Source organism: Cicer arietinum, chromosome 4 (genome assembly GCF_000331145.2).
Source record: "Cicer arietinum cultivar CDC Frontier isolate Library 1 chromosome 4, Cicar.CDCFrontier_v2.0, whole genome shotgun sequence".
Lineage (NCBI taxonomy): Eukaryota > Viridiplantae > Streptophyta > Magnoliopsida > Fabales > Fabaceae > Cicer > Cicer arietinum.
In genome coordinates this window covers 23,668,039-23,678,015 of record NC_021163.2, presented here as the reverse complement: position 1 = coordinate 23,678,015, position 9,977 = coordinate 23,668,039, and the positions used below count along the sequence as shown (strand labels likewise).

Here is a 9,977-nt window from a genome sequence, read left to right as displayed (position 1 = left end):
ACAATTTGATCTCTATATATATATATATATATATATATATATATATATATATATATATATATATATATATATATATATATATTAAAATATAACATCTATAATAAAAAAGATAAAAAAAACTTTTCATGTTTTTTTTATAACTATTATTTTCTCTTTAAGGAAAAATTCTTTATATTTATGTAATAAAAGATTATTAAAAATATCTTTAACTTTTTGTTCTCACTTTTGGACGTGCATACCTATTCTTTTCTCTCTAAATTATAGTGCTATAAATTTGACGTTTAAGTTTTATTTTTATATTTTGTTTAAAATAAATTAAGATATATTTGTCCTTCTATCAATTTTTTTAATAATCGGCATATAATGAATCACATGTATTGAAAACAAATATAATGAGACTTTTAGGCCCTCCAACAATTTTCTTTAGGACAATTTGGTCAAGAGTTTTTCTCTGTTTAAATATTTTTTGTGTTTCAACTTCGATGTTTGTGTCGTTTTTTTTTAAGTTTTTTAATTTCTGTTTTATTTGATTTTCAAATGAGGGAGTAAATTGTCTTTTTATGATTTTTGTTAAAGGTCGCATAAAAAATTTACTAGTATTGTTAATGACTTAACAATACATGTTATTTGTTTTCATACAATTCAATAATAGATCATGTGGTTTATGGACTATACTGTCCCTATTTATTTTTTTAAGAACTACAAAAGGGTCATTTTTTTTTGTAAGGGACTAATTTATCCCGCATATTTTTTCAAGGACCAAAATGTCCCTTTATTCTAAAAATAATGCATAGTACGCAGTTAATATTTTATGAGTAGTCATGAGATATAAGATTTGCTTGGTAGTTACGGTGATAAAGAATCCTACATAAATTTGATCTCACTTAAAATAAAATACTAAAAAAACTAATTACTTCTTGTAAGCATTGGTCCATGTTTCTCGGTTGTTTATTTTAAGGATTAATGTGATAAATTTGACAAATTTTATTTGCTACTTACAACAAGAAATACATAGAAAATGACGATATTGGAAGTAATGAAATTATATATATATATATTTGAATGAATAATTTGGATGCTTGACCTTAAAACAATTAAGTCGATGCTCCCAAAAAAGGTAATGTAATAGTGATATAAAATTTAATTATTAATAAAATATAAATAAAAATGATAGTTCAAATATGTATTTGATTACAAATTTATTCAAAATACATCATCTTTTTTAAATATTATTTTTATTTTATATTTCATTTGAGATAAAGTATTAAAAAGAACTAGATCAATTATTCAATCTAATAAATAAATATATTTTTTATTAATAAATCATAATTTTTTTTATCTATAGACAAAATGGTAAAATTAATTAAAATTCAAAGACAAAATATCAAACTCAATAATCTTAATATTTTTAATTGAGTTATGTCTTGGATAAATAAACTATAATATTTTACCTATAAAAATAATTAAATGCGTCAATAAATTTATGAAAATCCTTAGGGCTCTGGCCTCTTTGGTTTCCCCTAAGTCACTCCTTCTCCAAAGGCACTACTCTAAAGTCCAACTCAATGTCCAAACTGTACGGAACAAAGACAGAGAAGGAAGCAACATATTGTTGTTTCAAAAAGCCAAATAAACACACACTACACATAAACGTACACTACTTAATACACACGTATATACTATTAAAAAAATGATTTTTTGATGTCAAATAGAGTGTCCTTTTTTAATAAGAAAAATAGAGTACCTCTTAATTTGTGTATTTTTTCTCAATAAAATTTAGGATGGAGATGGTGGCCAAATCTTTCATAGAAATTATTTTATGGTTGATCAATAAAAAATTTTATGTATAATTTTGAAACATTTATATAGAAGTTGTCTAACAAGTATAGTTCTGATACAAAAGCTGCTTTTGTTATTTTTAATAAATATTATAAAATTCATTTTTTATTAAAAATAATAATGGTCTATCCTTAAACTATTTTATTTTTGAGAGGTCTATACTAAACACATTATTTATATAGAATATAGGATGATGCCACATATGTATTTTTTTACAAGCAAACATTATATTAATGATCTTAAATAAAAGGTACTTAAAATCCATTAAAATGAAAAAATAAAAAAATAAAATTCGAAAAGATTACAAATCAAATAACCTTGAGACGCGAACGTGAACTATTGAAGTAATATGAGTAAATAAAATTGTTATCCCTACCCTCTGTGTGGATGAAGCAAGTTTTTGACAACCTTTTAATAATAGCAGTGTATGTATATATATTTCGATATTCAAAATATATAATTATATGATATATAGTATAATAAAGAGAGAGAGAAAGAGAAAGAGAAAGAGAAAGAGAAAGAGAGTCTCCTCTTCTCTCACTCACTCACTCACTCACTCACTCTCATTCTCATACACAAACATGGGACCATACCATTGTCCTTAGCTTAAAAAAATTTCAACCTTTTCTCTGCAAGACAGGATCCGACTCTGCCGCTTCTTCTCTCTCTCTCTCTCTTTGAACTATACCCTAGCTAGCTACCCTTTCATACATGAAAATGGAAGACCACCATAACAATCATGGTCACCACCACCATCATCACCATCAACAACAACAATATGGAGACATAACAACTGATCTAAGACAACTAGTGAACGGAACAAGGTTCCCTTCATCGGAGGAGTTTTTTCCCGGTCATCGGAATCTAACAGCTTTGGTCACTCCACAACAACAACAACAGTACGAGATGATGATGTTAGGTCATCGTGGAGTAGTACTTGAAGATTTCAATACTAGCATGAATACAATTGTTCCTCCTCCTCTTCCTCCAACAACAACAACAACAACAACAACAAGTGTTTCAGTTTCAACTCCTGAGACCGCAGGATGTATCGGTGGAGACGCATCCACTGGAAGATGGCCCAGACAAGAAACACTTACTCTTCTTGAGATCAGATCTCGTCTTGACCCTAAATTTAAAGAAGCTAATCAGAAAGGTCCCTTGTGGGATGAAGTCTCTAGGTATCTTCTATATACTCATTTTTATTTTATTATATATTATAATTTTTAATCATTTCAAAATGATAGTCTTTGTATTTTTGTTTGGTTACTATGAATAATAAATTTAAGAAAAAACAAATTAGGGACAAAATGCTACTTCTAGATTGTAGATTTGATGTACATATGTATGTAGCTAGTAATTTTTTGGGATTTGCTAAATAATGAGATGACAAGACTGCACTTGGCGTTAATTTTGTCGCTAGGGATTCGAGAAAGGAATTTATCATCATGGTGTGGAATTTTGTTAAGCTTAATTCAAATGAAAATAATAAATAATTAATTATATTAATAATCTTGTACAAAGCTAGAGAAGCATTTAAGTTTACATACCAAGTTTAGTATAGTTCTACCGCTGTCTCGATTTCCACTTTGAAACTTTGTACCCCTCTTTTAAGTGCAAAATTTGTTTCCTTTTATTAAATTTCTTTTCATCATATATTAATTAATTTCAAAATTCATTGACCATATTCCAATGTATCCCTTTGCTTGCTTGCTTGCACCTGTACTCTTTGATTTGATCTCTATGAAATGACATCAACATGAGGCAAGGCTACTTAATTAGCTCTTCCATCAAAAACTCTCTCTCTATACCAATTGACTTGTCCTATGCTATACTAATGTTTTCCATAACTAGCTAACAAAGAACACAAAAACGTCACTGCATGGCATTGCATAAAATTATTAATTTTTACATACCTCATCGTCACATCACATATGTGACATCTTTAAGAAATAAACTTTCTTCACACACTTCTCACCTAAACTAGGGTTCTATATATTCTATTTCTATTTTCTTCCCTATACTATGACCTCATCAATATTTCATCATTCATGCGGGATATAAGTTTTTTTTTGTTTTTCTAATCAAAATAATTAAAAAGATTACATTAAAGAAATACATTCCACAAGATTTACACACCGATCCAAATAATTTAATAAAAATACTAAGAATATTAATTACTAATGGAGAGGATTATAAAAGAATATTTCATGATTCATAAATTTGATTTTTTGAAGGGTTTTTTGCAAACCCATTTGGCTAACTAATTTGATTGTGGTTATAGGATAATGTGCGAAGAACATGGATACCAAAGGAGTGGAAAAAAGTGCAGAGAGAAATTTGAGAACCTTTACAAATATTACAAGAAGACAAAAGAAGGTAAAGCTGGAAGACATGATGGGAAGCATTACAGATTCTTTCGTCAACTTGAAGCTTTATATGGTGAAAACAGTAACACAACTTGTTTACCAGAAACCAATTTTGTCAACAACTTCAATTTCCAAAAAAATCAAGAGATTTTTCATCACAATAATAATATTAATAATAGTAACAATAAGAATATTTGTGATGATCATAGCCTAAGTCTCACTAACTCAACTGATTTTGACACATCATCATGTGATGATGATGACAATGATCAAAGCAATGATAAGAGGAGGAAGAGAAAGAGTGGAAGAAGGAGTTGGAAGGTGAAGATAAAAGAGTTCATTGATTCACAAATGAAGAAGCTTGTGGAGAAGCAAGAGGAGTGGTTGAGTAAGCTTGTGAAGACACTTGAGGAGAAGGAAAAGGAGAGGGTTTTAAGAGATGAAGAGTGGAGGAAACAAGAGGTGAAAAGGGTAGAAAGGGAACAAAAATTTTGGGCTAATGAGAGAGCATGGATTGAAGCTAGGGATGCTGCTTTAATGGAAGCTTTGAAGAATATTAATGGAAGAGAAATGTTAATGAAGGTTGAAGATCATGATCATGATGAAGGTGTTATAATGGAAAGTCATCATGAGATTCAAAACAACATTGAAAAGATGAATGAAGCTGAATCTGAAGAAGGGAACAAGAAGAGAAAGGAGAAAACAAGAAGTTGTTTTTACTTTGATAATAATGAACAATCTTCTATGTATAATAATCAAGGAAGTACTTATTGTGATGTTAATGATCAACAAAGAGAGGAGAGTATTGTGAAGCTACAAAGGAATATTGATCATGATGGTACTTCACCTTCCAATTCCAATGTTGGAAGCTTTCCCTTCTTGATTAGTGAGGGTGGAAATTTGTGGGAGAATTTTGGATTGAAGATCAATAAAGAAAACCAAAACCATTGAGTGAAATGGTTTAGGTTGATTAATTGTATGTTTAAATTATGGTTTTAAATTACGGTTGTAGTAGTTACGCTGCAAATCTTTATATTGCAGATGCAGAAAAATGATTACAACTGCAATATCATTGTAGAGACTTCAAAATCGACAGTATTACGGCTGTAATTACAGACTGCAATTTAAAATCATAGATTTAATGCTAACTGAAGAGGGTTTATGTATAGAGATTGATGGTTATTACTAAGTGATCAATCTTAATGTGTTTATGGGAATTTCTAGGAGAAAAAAATAACGTGTTCAAGTTTAGTGATGGAGAAGAAGTGACAAAGTTCACTTGCTTCTTTGGAATATGACACCAATTCAGGTGAGTTAATTTTTGTACTTTTATGCATGAAGATGGAATTGATATTGTATTATTGTTACTTTGTTTGACGACACTTCAATTATGTTTGCATCAGTTGGTTACTGTTTTTCTCCTTTCATCCCTCATGCTTCTTTCTCTGTGATTTTTCTGTTAAACAGTGCATGCAGGTTTTTGGTTTCTGTGTAGTGCAGGTATAAGGAAGCAAATTCTTTTCCTTTGTTAGTAGTATTTTTATTACTATTTTTTTTCTTCATGAAATAGTAGTTTTTATTTTAAACTTAAATGTAATTTTGCTCCATTATTTTAACTCAAATATGGTTTTAGTTTTTCCATTTTTAAATTCACCATTTTAATCTCAGTTTTAAGACTTGTTGCCATAATTTAATTTAAGGTTTTATTTTTATAACGTGACATATTTATTAATTGTTGAATTATATTAATGATGTGGCGATGTAGAATTTAATTAAAAAGTGTGAATTTTAAAAAAATAAATTTATATTTGATCTATGAAATATTAAAAATATTTGTAACAGAGTTTTTGGTCCAAATCAATAATATTTTGTCATCAAATATAATTTTCATTGTTAATGAATATGATAAATCAGAAAAATAAATTTTAAATAGAATTGTATGAAAATATCCTAAAAATTTGAAGCAGATGATCAAAATTCTAAGATTTAAACTTAGGGGATAAAAAATCTTGTTTCAGTCATCGAAAATACATTTAAAGTCTTTATTTTATGAAGAGATGAGATTGAAGTTTTCATATTTAGTGTAGCATTGTTTGATCATGAAAGGAGGTCATAAAACATTATTGAGAGAAAAAAAAAATTAAAGATTAAAATAACAATAGTAAATTTAGACTTTACTGTATTAAGTCTCTCTTAACATGGATTATTATTCTCTTAAGCAAAAAAAAAAAAAAATATGTGTTAGATATAGACCTCTAAAAGAGAGAATTTTTGGAATTTTAATTACAAAAATGGGAAAAAAAAGTTGATTAAGAGTTGAGATTTAAAGACTCAGAAAATATGAGAGAAAAAAATTGGGAGGATATATTTATTGGAGTTTAAGTTTAAGTCTTTATATACATTTGGTTTATCCTGTACTAGTAAATATTGATATACATGCTTTTTTTCTTTCCATCTCTCTTTCCTTTGTTAATTAACTTCACTTAAAATCAACAAGAACTCAACCAATTAATTTACCCATGTGTGAAGGAATTCTTTTAATTAGTAGCCATTCAGCTAGATTTATTTATTTATTTTGTCAAAAAAAAGCTAGATTTACTTATGTGTAACTAGAAAGAATTTCCATATACCCTTGAAAGCCAACTTTTTATATATAAATTCAATCCTTGAACTAATAAATGAACAATCCACCATATTAGTCACTAATTTTGTGGAATGTTCTGAAATATGTCTTTTGATTATAAATATTTTAAAAATGTTATTCACTCTATTAAACGGTCAAATTTGTCTTTATATTTAACTATTTATTATCCATTATATTATTTATTTTAATAATTTATTATCAATTTATCCTCTATATTTAATCATTTACTATTAATTTAGTTCCTAATATAATATAAGTAAAATTTGATAGGCAGATACTTTTTTGAAATAATCATAATCTCAAAGATTTATTTGAGAATGCCTTACAAAAATAATAAATGAACCAAACAATATAATTATTTGATTTATACCTTATTACCTGAGTTCAAATTTCATTGCCAAATAAAGATCTCATTTATTAGTAATACAAAAGTTTACCTATTAATTTTTTTTCAGCATTAAAACTTTTCTTATTCATATGATTAGTCTCTAAGACCCAATCATATCTAAACTTTTCTTTAAATATTTTTAAATTAATTATGCCTAGTGATCAGTAAAGAATAATAGTGGTGATCGTCACATGACCGAATTATGATAAGTGCCCCTAGCTACGATTCTTTAATAAACTAAAAGTATTAAATTGCGTGGCTAATTGAAAAAATGAATGTACGTTATACAACAAAACAACATTACACAAGATTTTGTTTACCAGGTACCAAACCTTAGCTAAGAGGTCTTTTATAAAACCCTTCTCCATATCCTTACAACTAGAGTTGCATTCGACAGCTGGCTGCAATTACAAGGAATTAAGCCATTAATTAGACTCTAATTGAGAGTTTAGGAGGGAGCACTTTGGAAGAAAAAGAATGAAAAACGAAAGGAAAAGGGAATGAAGGGTAGTCCCCCAATTAACTTGAATAAGAGTTTAATATATTTAAGTATAATATAATGTAAATAATATGACAATTAATGGCAAAGTGGAATAGGAAACTTTTTTATATTTCTAAACATAAAATGAATTTAAATTAAATTTAAATTTTGATCAATAATAATTAATAATGAAACAATCATAGTATGAACTCCATTTTCTATGACGAAATTATGTTTAGATTTGTGAATGAAAAACAAAACATGCATGTTTGGGTTCCATAAGTACAACTGCAACTGAGATTTTACACACGCACACACAATCATGTGTAATATGGTCCATGAAATTCTTGAAGGACATATATATATAGTGTACTGGACTTGATAGGTTTATATAAATTAATGAGTATACAGTGTTACCATTGTTTTTGCAAGATCAATCAATATCATACAGCAATGCATTGCAGCACATGTACCCAAAAAAGCCATACATTACGGTATAGCTAAACAATTCTTCCTCCAGCGACACACTTGACAGTGCATTATGTGGTCCATGCTACTTGACTGTGATTTATACCAACACCACTACATACTCGTGCACTTAATTTCCCCTCTTTTTATTATATGTTCATTTAGGGTTAGCTGTGAACAAGGGGTCTACTTCATGTGATTGATATATATTGTCTGAGTATTATAAATTCTAGTGTATCGAGTTTTAATTTTATTCATAAAATAAATCTAGTTATAGTGTTCTAAATTTAATTTAATCTATATTTAGTATCACGGTGGAACTGTTAATTATCATCACGTACGGTGAGCTACTATAATTTTGTAAAAATTATAATTTATAATTTTTGAAAATTACGACGACTTAAATTATAGCGATTGAACGTGATTCTGACAACTCTACCATCGTGTATACATCTCAATTATACAAAACCATAGTATGTAAGCATTTACAATGAAAATGAAAGCTTTGCTTGTTTATTTGATTTGATGTGGTTTAACTCCACCACTATAGTTGATGTTGTTTTTAGTTGGGTTATGTGGTGTTGTCTCCAAATGCTAAAAGATAAAAGAGTTGACAATGGTTTGACATTCAATGCTATATATGGGAAATCTAAAAACATAGGCATAATTGTAATATTTTTTACAAGATTTTCTACATGGTTGATAATTAATTAGATTGTTTTACTGCATATTTAATCTCCTGTTTTTACTAATTCATAAAATTAGTTTTTTATTTTAAAATTCGACAGTTTTAGTCCCTTACAATTTTTAATTAAAAATAATGATATCACATTTTTTAAATAATATGAGATATGATACAACGATGATGAATTATTAATACTCATACAATAGCAATAAGGCCGTTTAAAAACTTCAATTTCAACTTATGAATGAGATTCTACATCATGAGATATCTCAAGATAGTTCTACATCATGAAATTGTATGTCACATTATTACAAATACCTCAAAATACCAATTTTTAGTAAAAATAATTTGAATGAGGAGCCGAAAGGGTTAACTTTTAAAATAAGAGGACTAATTTCATAAATTAATAAAAATGGAGAAATAAAAACTGCAATTAAACATAATTAGATAATTAGATTTATGTATTGGCTGAAGGGCCAATTCGGAGCAATAGTCTCTTATATGAATGGATTGCAATTAAACCTAATTTGTTGGATCTTATAATTAGGTAGTTACTTTCTTTTAGGGTGTATTGAGTGGTTTGGATGGAATTGAGAGAGGAATTTAGGAGTTGAGAGTTATAAGGTGGGTTCGATCTACGTCTCAAGAATAAACTAACAAATATTAAGAATTAATCTTTATGTAAAGTTTTAAGTTCGACCTTTATAAATTGAAACATATGGTTAAAAAGAAGATTATTAATTGAATTTTTCGATCAAAATTAATCATCAACAATTAAAATATATAAATACTTTGCACATATAATGTGATAAGCAAATTAATTAGCTCAAAGAGGGTTGTAGTTTGTTAATTGCACTCATGTTGATTTCTGCTTAGTTTTCTTAATTTGTTGTATATATTGGGTTGAAGGACCATTCATATTTGTAATTTAATATATTCTTTCTGGTTTTAGGGATCATATATTTTCACTTTTTTATTTAAGAAATGACAAATTAGTCCCCAAAATTAAATATTGTCAAATCTATTAAAATATGTCAATTGAATATACTCTAAATAACATGTGTGTATATATATATATATATATATATATGTATATATATATA

General features: G+C 27.6%; 1 protein-coding gene across 1 annotated transcript; it reads left to right on the top strand.

Annotated features, from left to right (window-relative positions):
• Positions 1-2,311: 2,311 nt before the first annotated feature.
• On the top strand, positions 2,312-5,635 carry LOC101515109 (trihelix transcription factor PTL-like). Its single transcript, XM_004497549.4, has 2 exons — positions 2,312-3,020; positions 4,124-5,635. The coding sequence occupies exons 1-2, from the start codon at positions 2,551-2,553 to the stop codon at positions 5,157-5,159; spliced, it is 1,506 nt and encodes a 501-aa protein (XP_004497606.1). The 5' UTR covers positions 2,312-2,550; the 3' UTR covers positions 5,160-5,635.
• Positions 5,636-9,977: the final 4,342 nt, after the last annotated feature.